Genomic DNA, 21,302 nt, shown 5'->3' with positions numbered 1-21,302 from the left:
GGCTCAAATATACTTCCTTCCTAAGAAAATCAGTCAGCCAAATAGGCAAGCATCTGGAGGAGAGCTCATTTCTTCCAGTCATGACCTGTCCTCCTGATCCCCTATAACCCAGATGGGCGTTTCTGATCAGGCGGGAAAGAGTAGGGAGACTGCAGTCTTGAATGTACAGCTCATCTCTCTTTTGTTCCCAGGTTTTCCTCATTATACACCATGCCCCGCTGGTGAACTCACTTGCTGAAGTCATTCTGAACGGTGATCTGTCTGAGACATATGCTAAACCTGCACAGGACGTTCAGAGGAGTTCTGTAAGTCTAGCTTTGGGGCTGTGATAAGCCATTCATGATTTCTTTTGTTCATCCACGAAACACTAAATCAGAAACTGACATTCTGCTTATACAGCAGTGATGTTGCCTAAGCTCCTCTGAGATCTCAGGAATGGATCTGTGTGTGGAAGTGCAGCCCAGGGAGCTCTGGGTCAGGGGTCACTGGTGGACTTGACTGTGAGTTATTGTCAGGCTGTGTAACTGGCAAGGCACAGGTCCACAGAGATGGGGCAGAGGCCATTTAGGAATGATGGTGGTGAATAACTCTTACCTCCTGGACCCTGTCCTGCCCGAGGGCAGGTGTGATATTGCCAGGTCTTCATAAGCTTCCAGAGAAGCTGGAAATCTGCTTTTGTTGTTGTTTTGTTTGGGGTTGGTATTAGGACTTGAACTTAGGGCCTCGCACTCTTACTTAGCTTTTTCACTCAAGGCTGACACTCTGCCAGTTGGTGGTTAATTGGAGATGAGTCTCCCACAATTTTCTGCCTGAGTAGACTTCAAACTGTGATCCTCACATCACAGCCTCCTAATTAGCTAGGATTGCAGGCATGAGCCACCAGCAACTGGAGGAAATGAGCATTTTTATGTCCAAGCTCTCCAGTTTTAGTTTATCACTGAACTGTAGAGGCAGAACATGTCTGTGTCCTGTGGGAGCTTGGGTTGCACTTTATACACTGATAAGGGACGTCCCTATGGCCAGGACTGTGACAACTGCCCTCCCTCTCTCCCTTGCTCTTCTGCTTGTCCCCAGCTGTCCTGTTGCAATTGTTCCTGCCACCCTTCCCTGCTCCAGGGAAGTACCTTCCTGAGCTCCAGGCTGCATGGTATTGACCCAATTCACTCATCTTCCACCAGTCCTGTGTTTCTCCGTAACCCCTACAACTTTAAAGGCCTAGGCCTGCTTCGCCAAATCAGAGATCTCATCCCTCTACCCAGCTGTAGCCAGCATCATGGCTGTTGTTACAGAGTCTTGGCAGTGAGGTATTCAAGCTGAGCTGAGGATTGGTGCCAGTGTGTGTGTGTGTGTGTGTGTGTGTGTGTGTGTGTGTGTGTGTGTAATGTGATCATCCAGAAACAAAGGCTACCACTGCAGGGAGTACCCTGCTTTTCTGGTATTTCAGGTATGCAGCTATGTAGACAGCTCATTTTGTTATGGAGGGAGAGTTAGAGCCTCCACAGAGGTTCCCAGAAACACCCTGTCCTTAACAGGGTGGTATTGGTTGAGCTGAATCCAAAGGTGTCTTTTCATGTCTTGTCTGGTCTTGGTTTAATCAAACCCTTTCTTTGGATCTTTGTGGGAACATACGAAATCATTGTCTCTGGTGTATAATTGGTATGTTGTAGCCCCAGAGGAGATGGATGTGCAACAAATAAACGTCCCACCTCCAGATTAATACAAAGATAAACGTCCCATTTCAAGTCTTCCATGTGCTCAAAGGGAAGAAATGTTTGTGAGAGGATTTGATCTGGAGGTTAAGTCACTGCTGTTGAACTGGAACAGAGCCTCCAGGATTCCCACTTGCAACAGTGTCTGGTCTGGGCAATGAGCAGTTCACTGGGTATTTATGGGGCTAGAAGTATTAGTCTTCTGCAACTTCTTAAGCCAGTACTGCTAAATGCATGCCAAGCCATACAGTCCACATGCCCTGCCATTCAGGAGACCTTGGAAGAGGTGCTTTACCCCATTTAGCATACATAGCAAGCCTGGTCTGGAGGCTTTTGGTGAGGATGGGGTGAAAATATATTCCAACCCATCTGTAATCTCAGCAACCAGGAAGCAGAGGCAAAAGGATCTTAAGTTTGAGGCCACCTCAGACTGAAGGCAGTGGTAAGATCTTTTCCTTTTCTCAAAAACAAAATAACCAAAGAGCTGGAGGAGGGTTTGTGCCAAAATTTGACTAGTTAAGCAAGTCCTGGCATGTGCAAGTCACTGGGGGATGGGAGAGGAGAGCAATCTACTCCAGGAACCCAGAACGTGCCTGGTAGGTTGCTTGTTCAATTGCCAGCAATTTATCTATATGTATATATTATTCTGGGGCTGCTTCTGAGCTTAAACTTTGCCATAGCTTCCTCCTGACCCCTGTCCCTTAGGTTCTTTACTCAAGGCTGGTGTTATACCACTTCCATGTTTCTATGTTGACTTCTTGGTGGGTAATTGGAGATAAGTCTCATGGACTTTTCAACCTACTGGCATGGGGCTTGAACTCTGGGCCTGGGCACTGTTCCTGAGCTCTTCAGCTCAAGGCTACCACCCTACCCCTGGAGCCACAGCACAACTTCCTGTTTTCTAGTAGTTAGAGATAAGAGTCTCATGGTCGTTAGTGCCTGGGCTGGCTTTGAACTGCTATCCTCAGATCTCAGCCTCCTGAATAGCTAGGATTACAGGCGTGGGCCACTGCGCCCAGCTTGTTTACTTATTTTTACTGCAACTATGAGAAATGTTATAGAATCCACAGAGACTTGTCATATGGTTGCGTCTTGCAGGACTGTAACTGGACCCAGATTGGAGCAAAACCACACTATTGGTCACACTATAGGCTGCTTCTCAGCTGAAGCATTTCACTGTGGTTGAACCCTTCCATCATAGGGGAGGGTTCAGAGATTTGTCCTTTCTCCTGATGGCCTCTTGCGGGGCTGGTCTCCCTCCACTGTGGGGCCCACAGTGGCTGTGGTGAATGCCTGAACTGAGATTAAGACTCTGGCCTGGAAGGAGCAGCTGTGGCTCAAGTCAGTTTCCTCCTTCCGGGGGTGGCCTTTCTGCTGCCATCAAAGATGTTTGTGTTCTGAGTACTGCAGCTGAAACCTGGGAAGAGCTTGGACAAGGTGCTTGTCGTCTGTGACTTGTTTGACAGTAGTCTGGTATGATTTACCTTCCTTCCCTGTGAGTGAGAACAATCTCCTATTGTTTCCTGCCTGACTCGGATGTGGTTGATCAAACTTGTTTTAAGTTTCTTGGTCTTTTTTAACCTACTTTCTCCTTCCCGTAATGTGTAGATGTTACTGGTATTATTTCATTTTTACTAGCAGACTCTCACCAAACCAACCAAAATTGGGGAGAGAGAAGCAAAGAGGGATAGCAGAGTTACTCAGAAAGGCTGTAATTTAGGGTTAAACTTAACACAGATCAGCATGCTCTAATTAAAATTCATCTGTGCATTAAAATCATGTGGTTCCTGCTAAAGGAGAATTCTTGTTGCCAGCTTAATGTGGGACAGAGTGCTTCTCATGTGGGGAAGCCGCAAGAACCTAACATGGAAATGTTGTAAAATGGATAGAGATTAAAAATTGGAGATAATACATAATCCATTACCTGTGAGTGCTTTATTTTTACATTTTATTCCAGTATTGGGGCTTGAACTCAGGGTCTGGATGCCATCCCGTTCCTTTTTAGCTTGAGGTTAGCGCTGTACCACTTGAGCCATAGCTGTCCTTCTGGCTTTTTTTAAAATTTAATTTAATTTTTTTTATTGTCAGGGCAATATATAGAGAGGGGTTACAGTTACATTCACCAGATAGTAGGTGCATTACTTCTACACAATAATAACCCTTCTCCTATTCCCTCGCTTCACCCCCTCCTAATCATCTTGTTTTTCCCTCTTCCCTTCCCTATTTCAAATAAATAAACGTATATACAATATACCAGGTAACAAAATCAGATAACAGTAACAATATGAGATTGACCAAAGGGCGGCAAAAGACAAGAGAAATAATATAATACATAAAGAACAACAATCACACAAGATAAAGCCCTTGTTTCCATGTCCCAGAGATCCTTTCATTTAGTCTCATCCTATATGACCTTCTGTACCTAGGGTTTTTTTTTTATTGTAATTAATAGAAGGGTTACATTATATTTGCCAGATAGAAGGTGCATTACTTCACAAACATTGATACCCCTTCTCATGTTTTTATCCCCTTTTCCCTCTCCCCATCCCCTCCCCTCATCTTGTTTTCCCCCCTTCCCTATCCTATTTCAAATAAATGTATATACAATATACCGGATAACAAGGTAAGATACTATAACAATATGAGAATAACCAAGGGAGAATAACCAAAAGAGATGAAAAATAACATTGTACAGTAATAATAATAATCATACATTATATGGCTCTTGTTTCCATATCTAGAGGTCCTTTCGTTTAGCCACATCCTATATGGCCATATGTATCTAATGTACATAGGTTTTGAGCTATTGTAATCCTCTGCTAGGAGGATTACTAATTATTAGAAATGAGGCTTTTGGTTAATTGGAGATAAGAGTCTTACCTTCTGTAGTGCCCAGGCTGGCTTTGAACTATGATACTCAGATCTCAGCCTCCTGAGTAGCCAGGATTACAGGCGTGAGTCACCGTACCTGGCATACTTCTGGCATTTTGCTGCTTCATTGGAGATAACAGTCTCATGGACTTTTCCTGTCGAGGCTGGCTTCAAACTGTGATCCCCAGACCTCAGCACCTGAGTAGTTAAGATTACAGGCACAAGCCTCTAGCACTCAGCTATTTTTTTTTTTTTGAGATAGAGTCTTGCTATGTAACCTTGACTAACCTTGAACTTGAAACCCTCCTGCTTCCGCCCCGAGTGCTGGGATTTCAGGCATGTGTCATGCCTGTCAGGATCCTTTTCTACAGAGAAGTTTTTGTTTTGTTTTGTTCTGCCTCAGGTCTCTGAAAGTTTCTTTAGTTTCTGCGTGCCTGCCTGTCTCCCCCAAACATGTGTGCAGTGTGCTTGTGCTCAGAGGTTGGCTGGGTTGGCACGCCACTGAAGTGCACTCCTGCCTTCGCTTTCCCCTCCTCCTTGGAGAGGGGGGAGATGGTGTCATTGTGGGGCTTGCCAAGATCCTCAGGAGATGCCTGTGTGGTGGCTGAGTCACAGGGCTCCGAGAGCCCAAATCCCTCAGAGGGAGCCTCTGGAGCTGCTGCTCCGGGCCCTGGCTGGGAGTGGGTGTGTCAGAGCCCACGTTGGTGCTCTTCCACGTGCCACCTTTCGAGGCAGCTGAGTACTCTGAGCCACTGAGGAGTCTCTGATGTCTGCTGCTCATCTAGAATCCCAGGGCCAGGCTTCTGCCTCGAGTGTGCTCATATTCGCATGTGCTTATAGTCGTTCGTTCACTTGGGATGCGCATGCTGATGTCGGCAGCAAGAATTCCGTGCTGGATTTGCAGCTTATTCTGCACCTGGTACCCAGTGGACATGTCATAGGTGCCACCATAACAGTGATGTCAGCTTCCAAGGCTGTGCAGTGCCCTCAGTCCACCAGTTTGAGGCCTCCCTTCCTTGGCTGCTGAGCTGGGGGCTGGACTGACAAAAACATAGAGTGCACCCCTTGGAAGTACCCCAAGGCAAAGCTGTTGTCTCATCAGGGACAACAGCAGTGTTGGGTGTATGGACCTTCACATTGCCTTAGCCACCAGGTTTAATCTCCAGGAAGCGCAGATCCGTCACTGCGGCCGGCTGGCAGCAAGTGATATAACTCTGGGATGGAGGGGCTTCCTCTCTGAGAGTACAGATGTTGACCTGGATGTGCCCATTACCTCTTGGGTTCATTCTCAGTCCCCTCTCTGATGCTGTGCTGTTGGACATTCTGGATGCTGTTGGCCTTTGCTTGAGTGGCCTCGGGTAACGCATGACCCATGTGTCACCTGCATTTGTCTGCTGTGCTAATCCCTCAGCACTGCTGTGTGAATGCCAGGAGTCCAGTGGTTTCTTGGCAGGCCTGGGGAAGCCTAGGAAGGCTTTTCTCATCATGACAGCTCCTATCCATCCACACAGAACCCCGGGACCAAGTGACTTCCCCTTCCCTTTCCTGCCCACTCTGGCTTCCAGTTTCTTTCTCCCTCTTCCTGTTCTTTACTTGATTTTTTTCCCTAGGGAGTCTTCCTGGTACCCTCATGCCCTTTTGCTTGATCTCTTGGCAGACACTCCTGTAGGGGGGAGTTGAGAGGGTGATGAGTAGAGCACAGGTGCACAACACAGAGACATCGTTCTTCACCCTACCCCCGCCCCCAGCCCTTGACCCCTCTATTGGAGCCATTCTTAGTGGGTGGCTGGAAAGGCCACTCAGTTGGCCCAATACCACATCGGCCTCCCCATGAGATCCACTGCAGTGGCCGCTGCTACCTGGGAAACTGACCAGTGCTTCTGTCAAGGACACTGCCACTGTCGTCTAGGGCACCTGAGCTGTGGTCTCAGTCTGGAGGAGTGTTTTTTTGGTTCCAGGAGGCCAGAATTACTCGTCCTATATTTCTGACAAGGAGACTGATGACTTTCTCTCTGATGGTCCCGAGACCATTTCTTTCTCTCAATTCTGCCAGTTATCTGACACAGCTGAGTCCATGTAGTTTAGGGAAGGATTTCTGTATCCATGTGTTGGATTTTGGACTGGGCAGCTGGCTCAAATTCCCTAGGAGAAGGCAGTGGTAGGGGAACGGAGCCCTTACTTTCTGGGTTGGGGTGCTCAGGAGAGGATGGGGAGGGGGCACACAGGGCTGCATTCTGTCCAAGTCCTGAGCCTGCTCTGATAGATGCCATGTGTCAAGCAGTATGTGCTCTGCCTGCTTCTGATCCAGGCCCTGGTGGCTGGCGTCTGCAGTGTGCCCTCCACTTTCCCTGAGCAGCGCTATGCTATCTCAATTTATCATCTGTCATCTTTGTGGTGAAATAGTCCAAAGTGGGTAAATAAAAATGAATGTTTGCATTTGGATGCTAATTCACCTCCCAGTTGGGTTTTGTTTGGAGCACTATTGAAATGGATTTGTGTGCTTGAACATTCTCCACTTATTGGCAACGTGCAGTGGCCCCCACAGTGTAATTGGTGACTCTTTGGGGGTAAATTCATAAGATAGATAATCCATATCAGGATAATGGAAAAGTTTATTCTAAAACTTTTTTTCTTAATGACAAAATGATGTCTGAACATTATCCAGTCTGCAAAGAGAAGAGCACTACCATCAAAATTGTGCCCTAAACAATCAATTTCCTTTGTCTCTGCTCCTTTCTAAACATCGTCCTCTTGAGCATAATATATATATATACATATATATGTATATATATATATATGCCTCAGCTACCAAATAGCTGGGACTACAGCCTATACCTCTGCATAAAGAAGCTTGTAGTTAGACTTTAAAATGAGCACTAAATATGGAACTGAATTCCTGCTCCTGGAGAAACATTTATTTTTATTTTTTTAATTTCAGGCGATATAACATGTCTATTTTAGGTCTGGAAGCAAAACCCCAAACTACCTGACTCCCTTCTTGAGAATGATCACAATGCACTCAAAGGGCTGGCTCCAGCCAGACAGGGGACAATCAGATGCCAGTGTGGCCACCAGGTTGGTGGACTGACCTCCTTCTCCCCCTGCTTTGCTCTGAGCAAAAAGAGCCAACGATGCCTGGTTCCTGCACATTCCCCTTGGGTGGAGGAAAGGTGGGCCGGGCTTCTGCGTTGAGGCAGACTGCTGTGGGTAGGTGGGTTAGTGAGGAGGAAGCTTGCCTAGTGCCCTCTTGCAACTCTCCCAACTGGGAGAGTGTTCAAAAACAAACAGTGACTGCACACTCAGGACCCAGAGCTCCTCTAGCCTCTGCCCATGCTCTGATCAAGGAGAGGAAGAGAGGCTCCTGTACTCCACTTCTTCTCCCCCCGTCCCTTTAGGTAATGGTTACTGTTTTCATTGCCATTCTGAGCAGATGGTGAGGACTGCGCTGGTGGCCCAGCTGCTTTGAGGAGAGCCTGGGCTTTGAAGACAAGCAAGCTTGGTCAGATTCTGGCTTTTCAGTTAGGTAGCTGCAGACTCTTGAGCCTGATTTTCTCAATTCTAAAGTAGACCTATATTCCTATATTGCATGGCTGTTAGAAAGACAGAGATAGAGGAATATAGAAATGACCCCTGATAATGGGGCATTTCTCATTGTTCTTTGAGGCTTCACTATTTACTACAGAGTGAGCTGGTGTTTGCCTCATTGCTGGTGCTTATCTGGCTCCCCTTCTAAGGAGAGCTGGCATGGGAGGGACTACATGCAGTATGTCCCGCAGTCATTCTTATTCTTGTAGTAGCAAGGTGTGTTGGTGTTTTCTTCCTGAACCGAGGCACAGTTATTCCTCTACTAGCTCATTTGTAACTCAGTGGTAGACTGATTGTAGCATTGAACATGAGACTCTGAGTTCTTCCCAGGACTACCACAATCAGTTCATCAGTCAACCGATAAAGAAAATGAACTTAGGGCCGGGAGTTTGGCCTAGTGGTTAAAGTGCTTGCCTAGCATGCACGAAGACCCGGGTTCGATTCCTTGGTACCACATACATAGAAAAAAGCCGGAAGTGGTGCTGAGGCTCAAGTGGTAGAGCTCTAGCCTTGAGAAAGTCCAAGGACAGTGCTCAGGCCCTGAGCTCAAGCCCAGAACTGGCAGCAAAAAAAAAAAAAAAGAAAATGAACTTACTGTGAGTTTAAAGTTAATGATTGATCCACAGCGTGTGTGAGCCTTTGACTTAGAGATTCCTATAATGTATCATCTTTTGCATCTGGTTATTTTTCTGCATTAAAAGAAAATTCATTCCTGTTGTTGCATTTGCGATAATTTATTCTGATTGCCAGGTTAACACTCTGTGTAAAGAACTCCCCATTGTTTGCCCTTGCATTCAAATTGTTGTTACACGTTAGACACAAGTGTTCATCTCTGGGGCACAGAGGTCGGAGCAGAATTGCTGGGTTAGTACCCTAAGTCCCTCTGCACTAAAGCATGTGAGACATTGCTTGACTTTTCCAGAAGAGCCGAACTCTTTATACCACACATGCTAGCATACTTAACTTAAATTTCTGGTAACAAGTATGTTACCAGATGACAAACGTTTATTAATACAACACATTTAAAAAGCAAGTTAATGCTGAGAGCAAAGACGGATGTGTAGATAGAATGTTGGTTTGGATACCTACCCCTACCATCCTGGCTATTGGACCGCTGAGCTTGGCCTCTGCTCTGTAATGTGGGGACACTGGTGCTATCTGGTGGGGTGCTGGGGAGTTTAAGTGAGATGCACAGTGAGAGCTCTCTGAAAGAGCGAGAACAGGAAAGCTGTGACAACTGGTATTTTGGGAGCAAAGCTATAGTAGATAAAAGACAACACTGAGTGCAGGATTGAGTGGTAAAGGGTGGGTGGCATGGGCAGTGGTGACACACCTGTAGTCATAGCCCCTCTGGAGGCTGAGCTTCGAGGATTGAGGCTCAAAAGCTGAATTAGCCGCTAAGAAGTCCAGTTAACCACTAAAAAGCTGAAAGTAGAGATATTGCGCTGGTGATACATACTAACCTTGAGTGAAAGAGCAAAAGGACCGCTGAGTTCAAGCCTCAATTGGGTATTGGCATAAGAAAAGGGGGGCAGCGGGTCACGTGATGGTGGCGGTAACTCTAGGCTGGGGCATTGTTTGAGCATGACTTCCTCACACAGAAGCTCCCGGGTGGCCTCCTCGCATCCATGAAGAGCCAGCCCTGCCTCCCACTTAGTTTGTTGTTATTCTTGGACTGTCCTAGGCCAAGCCCAGCATCCGGTGCTTCATTAAACCCACCGAGACGCTTGAGCGGTCCCTTGAGATGAACAAGCACAAGGGCAAGAGGCGGGTGCAAAAAAGACCCAACTACAAAAATGTTGGGGAGGAAGAAGATGAAGAGAAAGGGCCCCCCGAGGATGGTCAGGAAGACTCCGAGAAGGCTAAAGGTACAGAGGGTGGTTCAAAAGGCATGAAGACGAGTGGGGAGCGAGAAGGTGAGTGCAACCCAAGAACAGCACCCTGCATCCTGCCGCCACAGCCACGGGTGCCGTCTGTGTCCTCGGTCACCTCTGCCCCACGTGTGCCCCGTGGGTGCTTCCACTCACGCCTGCTTTCCACCAGCATTCCTCCTTCTAGGCAGCATAGCCATTCGGAGGCAGCTGACCCGTCCTGGTCAGGTGGGGGGCCTGGGGCAGGATTTCCTGTCAGTACAAAGAGGGCCACCGAGGGCTTTGTGGTGCTCTGCCAAAAATGAATGAATCTATGCACCCACTCTGCTCCCTCAGCACAGAGCCTGGCCTGCCCTCTAGGTACTCGTTATGAACCCCCCTCCTTGTTCCTGTCCCCACCGGGCACTGTAAGAAGAGGCCCACATTTAATGATGACATATTTGAAAAGATCTGGCTTTCTTTGGGGGTCAGAGAGCAAACACAGTCGTCTAGATTCTCCCTGTTTGTGGACTGAGGCACACTTGGGTGGCTCGTGTGCAGTAAGTTGGCAGAGGCCTTCTTCCCTCAATTTCCCTGCCTGGAATCAACAGGTTTACATTCCCAAACAAGACAACCTGAACTAGATAGCATTTGTACTGCCATGAAATGTACTTGAACCAGCCAGATGCCCTAGTCATGGACCAGGCCACACATGGCACCTCTGGCTGCGGCCTGGGGCAGGGGCAATGGTGGTGGCGGTGATGATGGGGACTCTGTTTTGTGGCAAAGGGGCACCAAACATGTGTTGGTGGTCTAGCCACACACAGTGGAACAGGTACAACCTCTCTTGAGCAGCCTTGCTCAGGTCTGCCAGGCTGTGGGATATGGCGCCCCGGGGGCTCTAGGCTGACTCTGAAGCCAGCTCTCCCAGCTGCATAGCAGCTGGATGCATAGCAGCAGGCTGACTCTGAAGCTGAAGCATAGACTGGGGGATCCTTTGCCTCTACACAAACCAGGACATACCCCTACTGACACTCTGGCCCTTTCAGGATTTTCTTTTTATCAGTCATAGGGCTTGAACTCAGAGCCTGGGCACTGTCCTGAAGCTGTTTTGCTCAAGGCTAGCCCTGTACCACTTTGAGCCACAGCACCACTTCTGGTTTCCAGTGATTAATTGGAGATGAGTCTCACAGATTATCTTGCCCAGGCTGGCTTCGAATTGTGATCCTCAGCCTTCAGAATAGCTGGAAACAGACATGAGCCACAGGCACCTGGCTATTAGGTCAGCAAATTCCATGCTTACATGTCAATAAATGGGAACAAAACTTGGCCCTGGGGGTCATCGTCTCCTCTTGCTGCTGACTTCCCTAGCCTGCTTTGATTCCTGTTCAGTAGACAGTAAGCATTTTGGCCTAGAAGCTCATTTTTGGCCTGAGCACCCTTTGCCAGAGCTGTCACTTTGGTGGGGAAGTTGAGGGACAAACCCAAGGTAAGTAAGTCATACTCCTTTGCCTCTGCAGGTCATTTTAGGGTGCTAGTTAACTGGAAAAAAAAGTGGGTATGTTTAAGCTCTCAATTCAGTCCATACCTGGCCATGCTGGGGGAAGAGTGGACATCTTCACCTCATGTTGTGCACTGTATCTGTCTTGGAAAGATGTGCCTATTTTTGTTCCAGCCCTTTTAAGAGCTGCTCTCTAGCCAGTCCTCAGCTGTAACTACCCAAAGCATGGACAGGACAGGGTTGACCCCGAAGGATCTCCAGTGAGGCCAGTGTCCCAGTCCCAGGATGCAGGAGCTGTGGGCCAGCTCAGCAAGGCTGCTGGATTGGGCCGGGCTCCTTGGCACCGAGTCCCAGAGCCCCGGAATTTCCCAAGGGGCTTGCTTTTGGAAAAGGACCTCAGGACTCAGACAAACGTGGCTCTCAGCAGTCCCCTGCCCTTGTCACTTCTTGAATATATTCATCAATCCAAAACACGCCGGGCCTGTCATCTGTCTACGTGACTCCACAGCCACATATGCTGCCTTCGCAGGCCGCATGCTGCCAGGTAGCAGCACTGTATTTTGGAGCTTTCTGAACTACCTCTGATCTCGTGGTCCTAGGCTGGAGGTACACTAGAGTGTTAGTTCCTCTACCTTCCTCTCACCTCCCACTCCCTCACCCCCCCCCCAAATGTTTGTTCCTGGGGAGATGACTCTGTCAGTCACACCTGGACCAAGTCCCTGATGGCTGATCCTTCAGTCGTATGAGGTGCCAGTATCAGAAATGGGGGCATGGGTATTGAGGCACACTGGGTTCTGGGTGCTTCCTCTTGGGAGAAGTCAGGTCCCTTCCCCCTTCCTGTGTTGAAGTGAATGGATATTCAGCCTGGTTGGGACAGATACATGCAGGTAATGCTTAAGTAAAGAGGTAGTGGTACTAATCTTTCCCCACGTCTGCTGCCCCGATTCTAGTAATACAGTATCAACTTAAAAAGATAAAATAAGCCAGGTGCTGGTGTCTCATGCCTGTAATCCTAGCTACTCAGAAGGCTGAGATCTGACGATTACAAGTCTAAAGCCAGGCTAGGCAGAACAGTCCCCATGTACTTCTCTCCAATTAACCACCAAAAAAACCAAAGTGGCACTGGACCTCAAGTGGTAGACTGTTAGCCTTAAGCACAAAGAGACTCAGGGATGGAGTCCAGGCCCTGCGTTCAAGCCCCCAAACTGACAAACGACGAAGACGAAGAGGAAGATTATTATGAAGCTGGGTATAGTTTTACCAGATTGTAATCCCTTTCCCTTGGGAGACAGGAAGCATTATGGGCTTGGCTATCTATCTATAGACTATCTACAGATAGACAGAAAATAGATATAGCTATCAAGACCCTATCTCAAAAAAAAAACAAGGACATGGTTACAAGATAGTTTTGTCATGATCTGAATTGAATGTGGCATTATTTATTTAGTTATTTTTCACCAGTCCTGGGGCTTGAACTCAGGTCCTAGGCACTGTCCTTGGATTTTCTCAAGGCTAGAGCTCTATTGGCTTGAGCCACTTCTGGCTTGTTCTGTGTATGTGGTACTGAGGAATTGAACCCAGAGCTTCATGCATGCTAGGCAAGCATTCTACCACTAGGCCACGCTCCCAGCCCTGAATGTGGCATTAATACTTTATGTTGTTTTGTTTTTAATGCAGCACCCAGAATTCACACCTCCTCCACATTTGAGCACAGACAAGAAAGTTGTGTGTGATGAGTGTGTACAATGACATTTGCTCTACTTCAGTCTCAAGTAATAGGTGACTCATTCTGAAACCACAAAAATCACAGGGCCCAGAGTCTGCAGAACTTGAATATTAAAAGGAACGAAAGGGGTGCCACAGTCCCTGTAACCAAAGAGTAAGCTCTGCCCAGGAAGCAGACAATGCCAGGGAGATCCCTGACTCTCTCAGCTCGCCCTTCAGTCTGGAAGGACAGCCTCCTCTTGATTTACTTAGAGCTCTAACTTAATCAGCAGACCTGAGGCTAGAGATTGAATCTTTCAGAACTCCTTGTTTGACTGATAGGAATGGGCTTTTATTTTTTGCCTGTGGAACAAGTAGATATTCATTGCTCAGCTTGAGCTTGACCTTCAGAGACTGAAGTCAGCTGAGACTGAGGGACCCCTGGGAGTTTAGACTCTCTTACTTTGCTTTTGAACTCAGGCCTTTGCACTTGCTGGGCAGATGCTCTGTTTATTTGAGCCATACCTCCATTCCTTTTTGCTCTTATTTTTTCCAGTAAGGTCTCATTTTTTGCTCGGGCCAGCTTGACCATGATCCTCCTCTTTACACTTCTCGCATCACTGGTATGAGAAATACACACTGCTGTGCCTCTTTTTCTACGTTGGTTGAATTGAAGTCTTAAACTTTTTGCAGGCTGTCCTTGAGCCACCATCCTCCCAATTTCAGCATTCCAGATAGCTAGGATTATAGGTATGAGCTATAAAATGCCTGTTATTTCCCCCACCCCTTTTTCTTAAAAAAAAAGTCTCAACTACAGTAAAATGGACTCACATATATTGAAATGCCTGGCTCTGTTCTGATTGCTCAAGCCAAGGACTGACTGTTGGGAAATTGGATTGTAAATCCTGGCCCTGTCCTTGAGTAGCTGCGTGAGTATAGGCAAGTTCTCTTCCTTCTGCCTTGTCTGCCTGGAAGAAGGCTTCCTGAGGTCCAGTCCTCAGGTTGGCATGATGAGAATGTCCACACCGCAGCATTTATTTTAACATGAGAACACCAAGTAGCATCTGTGACCTCGGTGGATGGCCGGGCCCATTTCATGACAAGGGAGGTAAATGTGTGTTTGTGAACAGTGGGGAAGGAGGAGAGACGTGGGCTATCGGCTTCTTGTACCCTTAACTAGATACAAAGGCAGATAGGAATGAACAAGAACACATCCCCTCACAAACGCTAGCCCAGAAACCCCAGTTCAGTGTCCTGCAGTTCAACAGGGGACTTTATAGTCTAAGTGCAGGAACCTGGAAATCCACAGCATACTCCATCCTTGCTGCACCATGCACCTTGGCTCCAAAGCCAGCCACAGCCTGCTGGCCTCGCCTGACTTCCTAGACGACCAGCAGCTCCCCTTCCCCTTCCTTTAACACCCTGCAAAGGCTTCTTCTCTCCTGCCTTCCCCTGCTGTCCGTCTTCTGTGGTTTCTGGAACAGAGAAGACAAGGCAGCTGGGGGAATCTTTGAATTGGGGAGGTCATGCCTGTTGCTTCACTAACCAAAGAGGAATCAAATTACACCGTATGGCATTCTAGGCAAGTCAAGGTGTGATGGTGATTGCACTCTGGAATGTAGCAAGAGGCCGAAGGTAAAGTCCTGGTTGGCTAGTGGGAGGTGGGGCTTTGCAAAGTGTAAACAGCTTCAGAATACTTCCAGTGGATTTGTTGTCTTACTAATCACATGTCACATCTAAGGGATTCCATTCATTTGGGAAGGAAATGTGGCACCCATAAAATAAACTACCTTTTTATAACCATGTAATAAAACAAACAATGGCAGTTTGTATTTTGTTGTCGAAGACTGAGCCACATGTCTTGATGTTGCCAAGATGAACAGCAAGTTCCTCTCTCTCGCCTGGCACTGGCGTCTGGGTCCTGCTCTTGAACTTTGCTTGACATGTCAGGAGCGGTTGCTGTGTGCTTCATCTCGCACACGAGTTTGTAAGTCTGGCTCTGTGCAGCGCTGGACTCAGCCAGTCCCCACATTTGCTTGCAGAGATCGAGATGGTGATCATGGAACGCAGCAAGCTCTCTGAGTTGGCTGCCAGTATATCGGTGCAGGAGCAGAACACCACTGACGAGGAGAAGAGTGCGGCAGCCACATGCTCTGAGAATGTGCAGTGGAACAGGTAGGCCCACTGGGCTGGGTTCTGCTGAACCTCCCCTCAGCCTCAGAGATAACCATCTGCCAACCAGATTGGCCTTTCTGTCACAGTCTTCAATCAGGGAACTGTTCCGGGGCCTCTCCATTCCAGGGCTGTTTCCTTACCTGTCACGTGGCCCACCATCACAGATCCCCACAGAGACCTCCCGTGGGTACTCCTGAGTGTGCCCTAGTACCACCAAGAGCAGGAGGGGGAGAGAGAGAGAATGAGAATGTACATGTGAAATGGGGTCTTTCATCTTCCCAAGTCTGGTTTATTTAATTTACCATAAGGATATCCAGTTTCATTCATTTTCCTGTGAAGGATATCATTTCATTCTTTGTGGATAATACTCCATTGTGTATATATGGACCACACTTTCTTCATTTATTAGTTGATAGGCGGACACCTAGTGTGTTGCATAGCTTGGAAATTGCTGCTTTTAACAAGTGTGTGCAGCTGCCTCCCTCACAGGCTAATTGTATTTCTTCAGATAGACTCGCAGGAGTTGTATAACTGTATCATAAGGCAGTTCTATTTTTAGTTTCTTGAGGAAATTCCACACTAATTTCCATTAGTGGCTACACTAATTTACATCCCTACCAGCAGTGTATAAGGGTCCCTTTCTCTCCTATATCCTCACTCACATTACTTTCTGTGTTCTTGATGATGGCCATTCTGATTGGGCTGAGGCCAAATCTCTTATGTAGTTTTGATTTGCATATCCTTTACAGCCAAGAATGCTGAACATTTCTTCATGTGTTTATTGGTCATTTGAACTTCTTTTGAAAGTTGCTTAATTCATTTTCCCATTTACTATTGATGAGACTGTTTGTTCTCTTGGTAATTGTTTTAGCTCTTTATATTTCCGGATATTCATTCCTTGTCAGATGGACATTTTATGCTGAGGGTACTTTGTGGAGTTGAGGATTCAGAGCAGTATCAAAGACTGCAGTAACCCGCCTCCACTGTCACTGCTCGTGGACAGCCCACACCACAGCGCCTGTGTGTCTTTACGTGTGTCCGTGGGCACTCTGTGGCATGCTCTGCTCCCTTGGTCTCAACCTGGCACCCAGAGATGGCAGCCACAGGACCTCAACCTCCATCTGCTATAGGCCAGCTCTGTGCATATCCCACAAACCTGTACTGAGGTCTTTCCTCAGCCAGGCCCTGCCCTGGAAAAGGCAACATTTGGGATGTGTGGTTTCTGATACTGACAGACACTCTTTGGCTCTTGGCCCCTGAGCTCTTAGAGGTATCAATTCTTATGGTGAGGGGACATTGGTCCAAGCAGCTGCCGGACCAGGACCTGGCAAAATGTAACCTCAAGGTAAACTTGGGACATTAAAGCTAGCAATAAGACAGCAGCTGTCAGGAGCTGGCCCTTCTCGGTGCCTGGCCTGCTCTAATGCCTGCCAGTTGGCCCTGCCTCTGAGCCTTCTCAGTCACCTGCCATCTTCTGATGCTTTCATACTTGAGAGATAGGCACTAGCCAAAGGGTTTGCAGCTGAGAACAAGCCAAATCAGAGTTAGGACCCAGGCAGTCTGACTCCAGGGCCCTTGTTTTTCTTTGTCATTTTTTTTTCTTTTGACAATACTGAGGTTTGAACTTATACTTGCTGGGTAGGCACTCTACCAATCACACCATACTTTCCTCCCTTCTTGATCTAGTTATTTTTCATGAAGGTTCTCTTACTGTTTTCAAGGCTAGTCTTGAATCATCCTACTTTGACATCTTATATAGCTGAGATGATGGCAGGCTCCTTCCTGCGTGCCCAACTTTTTGGTTGAGATGAGGGTTTCACTAACTTTGTCCCTGTTAGCCTTGAACTATAATCCTCCCACCAGTAGCTGGGATTCCAGATATGAACTACCATGCCTGGCCTGGGGACCCACATTCTTAAACTTGTTCATGTTGTTTGTGACTCATTTTTGTTGGTGGTGATGTCTCATGCTGTCCTGTTTTGCACATTCCCTCATGGCACCTCTTTAAATGATTATGTCTGTCTGGCTGGTCTATCTTTGCCAAGTAGCATGAGAGTGTGAAAAGCAAGGCCTTTGTATTGATGACCCCCCCCCTGCCCCCAGCATCTGGGATGCCTGATCAATGATTGTTGAGTGAACACGTGATTAGTTCACTATTCAGTTTCCCCCCATGGAGGTTTCCCAGGGGCAGAGTGACTCATTTGTGTTAGCAGCCCCAGTGCTAACTCACTGAACTGTGGTGGCCTTGGAGCCCCAGCTGTGACATATTGGCAAGGGCAACTGGGGACAGGCAGGACAGAGGGATGTATACCATGTGCCAAGAGGCTCAGGCATGCTCCTCTCCTGCAGACCCTTCCTGGATATGGTGTACCATGCCCTGGACAGCCCTGACGATGACTACCATGCCCTCTTCGTGCTCTGCCTCCTGTATGCCATGTCTCATAACAAAGGTAGGTGTGCCTTCGCTCTGCCCGCCAGTGGCCCCAAGCTTGGGAGCCCCTGCCTCCACTGTGCAGGGGAAGGGGTAAGGAGCACTCAGTGATCTCCATGTTGGACTTCTCAGTGTCAAGCGAAGCCACAGGAATCGGTGACGCAGACAAGATGGGGAATGAATAGGAAGTGGCTCTGTGACCCAGCAAAGCTGGCTTCACACTGTGGCTTCTCCCAACCCCACGCTCTCCAACCAACTCTGTCAACGACCACCCTTCTAGCATCAGAAGTGAAAATCAGTCAGCACGTCACCTTGCTGTTACTATTTATACTTCAGTGCTCTTGCTGTGGGTTTGGGGCTGAAACAGACTTGACTGGAAGCGTAGTTTCCTCTCTAAAGATGGGGCTGCTCTCTGGCTTCCCCTGTTGTGGTGGTGTGGCCAGGATACAGCATACCTGACAGTCACTCAGCCCACTTCGGGGAACAGCCTGGTATTTGCCCTACCTGGCTCCACACTGCCAGTTATGGGATATTCTCACCACCCCTAACAAGAGATGACCCACAGCACCAGTGCCGTTGCAGGCATTTTCCTTGAGCTGGCTGGAGAGTTGGGATGGGGTGGGGTTGGTACTGCCAAGACAGCCTGTGGCTGGAGGTGGTAAAAATGAAGTTGGTCAGCTCGACAGAACATGTGTGACACACCCTCCACCTGTGTTCCTTGCTGTCCTCTTCAGAGCAGCTCATGCCACTTTCTCTGTGTCCTTTGGAGGATAGTGTGCCATGTTATGTAGAGATTCACCCATGCACATGTTTGTCATTTTCTATTGTTGAGCCGTATTCCATAGTCTGAACACATTCAAATCGTGGATCCAACCACTGGTGCTTTCGTGAGTGCACTGTGGTCATCTCTAGATTTCCATCCTTAGGGCTAACACTGCTCTGAATATCTGCATAGGGCTCTTTGTGTGGACCTAAATATCCCCTTTTCCTGGGTCAGTACTTGCTGCCTTTGTTGTCTGAAATCTCCTCTGGCTCCTCAGGTTGTTTCTGAGTGATGTATCATCTGCTTACTTGAGTCTAGAGCTCACTGTTCGTAGGCTGTGTTCTCAGCCTAGGCTGCTGGTATTAGGAGGGCTACATCTGTTGGCTAGACCAGCCGTACATGGCGATTGCTCAGTACAAAGAATGTGTGCCTGGAGACGGGGTAGACTCTGCCCACAGGAGCCTGGGCCAAGGGTCCAGGAGCTAGGGAAGAAAAGGCCAGCAAGTTTAAAGGAAAACTTGCCTGAAGCAGAGGGAGAGAGGGGGCACAGGGTGGTCTGCTGGGGAATCACCAGCGCAGGCTGAGCACTCTGAGAGGCAAGTGGACAGGAGCCAGGCTGCGGGCAGTGGGTGTCACTTGTGTCCCTGTAAACTGTGTGAGTCCTGTGAAAGTCAGAGGAATAAGAAGTGACTGGCGCAGCAGGCACAGTGGGAGGTGTAGACAACCAGCCTGTGAAACAAACGGAGAGGCCATGTTGTCATTCAGCAGGCTCTGTGGAGAGCTCCTGCTCTGTGCACTGTTGGAGTCCCTGGCACAAGTCTGATGACTATTCAAGTGTCAAGAAGAGGAAGCAGGGTGGTGGGAAAAGGAAGAAGGAAAGCAGCAGGGAGGAGCCAAGAGGAGAAATAGGTAATGGTGGGGAAGAGTTCCTAGCCAGGGGGCTCAGGGAAGGCTTCCCTGAGAAAGGAACATTCAAATCCAGCCCAGAGTGCTGGGCAGAGTGCTTCCGGCGATGGGAACAGCATGTACTAAGGTCCTGCAGTAGGAAATCCTTACATATTTAAGAAACAGAAAGTCAAGCATGTCCAGGTGAGCAGGGAACCAGATTAGGAAGGGCTTGAAGTCAGTGAAGGAAGTTAAATTTGAAATGTGTAGTGTGGAACTAAGGTAATCAGATGAAAGCTTTTGCTTGCTTCTTTTTATTATTTCCTGGTGGTACTGAAGCTTGTACTCAGGACCTGGACCACTGTCCCTTAGTTTTTTCACTCAACACTGGCACTCTGTCACTTGAACCACAGTTCTACTTCTGGCTTTTTGACGATTCATTGGAGTTAAGTATCTTGTGAGCTTTTCTTACCCAGGCTGACTTCAACCCATAATCTTCAGATTTCAGGCTTCTGAGTAGCTAGGATGATAAGCGTGAGTCCTCAGCACTCCGCCAGATGAAAACTTTTAAAGGGCCCTTGCCTGTTGTGGAGGAAAGACTAAAGGAGACTGGCATAGTTACAAGAGGAAAGCTTGTTAGCACACTGCTGTAATCCTTGGAGGACAGGAGATCGTGTAGATGGTAGATGGGATTAGGGCCTTAGCAGCAGAGTTGTGGGGGGACTGCAAGAATCTGGGGTGAGTTTGGGATTTAGGTCATGTTGTGCCTATGGCTGGCTATGGGGCTAAGAGAAAAGGACAAGAATCAAAGCTGAACGTGCAGCGTGGCTGGAGGGGCCATGTGGAATCCTTTAGTAAGAGAGAGACCAGGAGAGGTAGAGATTGCGGGGGTGAGGGGTGTCTCCTGGGCTTGAGTGGAGGTATCAGTGGAGGCCCAGGGGCCTCTGGACAGCTGGTGAACAGTATGGACTATGGAGCAGATTTGGAGAACTGGAAAGTCCCTCCTCGGGGCCTAGGTCGCTGGGAATGCCACCTAGTGGAGGAGCTATCTGTTACTGGTAGCATCTCCTGGCCTGGTATTAGGTGCTGCTGCTGGTGGTGGTGGTGGTGGTGGCCGTGGCCGTGGCCGTGGCCGTGGCCGTGGCGGTGGTGGTTCACTGGCTGGTTTCCTGGTTAGGCAGCAGATCCCTAACCACAAGTAGGCCCCTGAATGAGTCTCTTTCCAATAGATGTTTTTTCCTTCGAAGACAATTTTAACATAAAAGCAATGCTAATAAAAACCAAATGTGAGCTCAGGCCTTCCAGTAAATCATAATAGATTAGAGGCTGCACCAAAATGAGCAGCCCTGGGTGGGAAGGGCTGCTAGCTGGAGGAAGGGCTTGTCGTGGCTGTCCGGCCACATAATGAATTTTGCTTAGTTATCTGCAAGAGGAAAGGCAGCTTGGCTTTGTGGCGAGTCATGGGGCCATCGTGGGGCGGAGGCATGTGCTATGCAGCATTAGGATTCTGGATAGGTCTCCAGTGCACGCAGCACCCTACCCCCACTCCTCCCTTTTCTCAAGGTGTACGCAGAAGGAATCTTGGGCTCTTTGTTTTACTTCGTTGGGAAGTTAGTGGAAGGTGGGTGGAATGGATGGGATGAAGGAAGAGAGTGGTGAGGCCTCCTGTGGGCTCTTCGCTGACACAATCAGAACTGGAAGTCCACTGGCAATTGGCCCAACATCTGGTTAGCTTTCGAAATCGAGTCTCTGTTTTCCGAAGCTGGCAGCACATGCATGACTTCAGCCAGGAAGTCTTTGTGTAGGGAAGAGAAACCAAACACTGGTG

The 21,302-nt window shown here is 48.2% G+C and overlaps 1 protein-coding gene across 8 annotated transcripts in view; it reads left to right on the top strand.

Moving 5' to 3' along the window:
• Positions 1-21,302, top strand: part of Clec16a (C-type lectin domain containing 16A) — a 132,271-nt gene that overhangs the window by 22,450 nt on the left and 88,519 nt on the right. For 6 of the 8 annotated variants that reach the window (XM_090324610.1, XM_090324616.1, XM_090324609.1 and 3 more), the window contains exons 9-12: positions 192-305; positions 9,850-10,081; positions 15,263-15,395; positions 17,745-17,845. In XM_090324610.1, coding sequence (XP_090180736.1) covers positions 192-305; positions 9,850-10,081; positions 15,263-15,395; positions 17,745-17,845 — 580 coding nt within the window. The remainder of the gene's footprint in view (positions 1-191; positions 306-9,849; positions 10,082-15,262; positions 15,396-17,744; positions 17,846-21,302) is intronic. The other 2 variants (XM_090324612.1, XM_090324611.1) reach the window with 1 other exon arrangement.

The sequence above is a fragment of the Megascapheus bottae genome, chromosome 36, assembly GCF_031878675.1.
Source record: "Megascapheus bottae isolate mThoBot1 chromosome 36, mThoBot2.hap1, whole genome shotgun sequence".
In the NCBI taxonomy this organism is placed as follows: Eukaryota; Metazoa; Chordata; class Mammalia; order Rodentia; family Geomyidae; genus Megascapheus; species Megascapheus bottae.
This window is presented reverse-complemented; position numbering and strand designations above follow the sequence as displayed.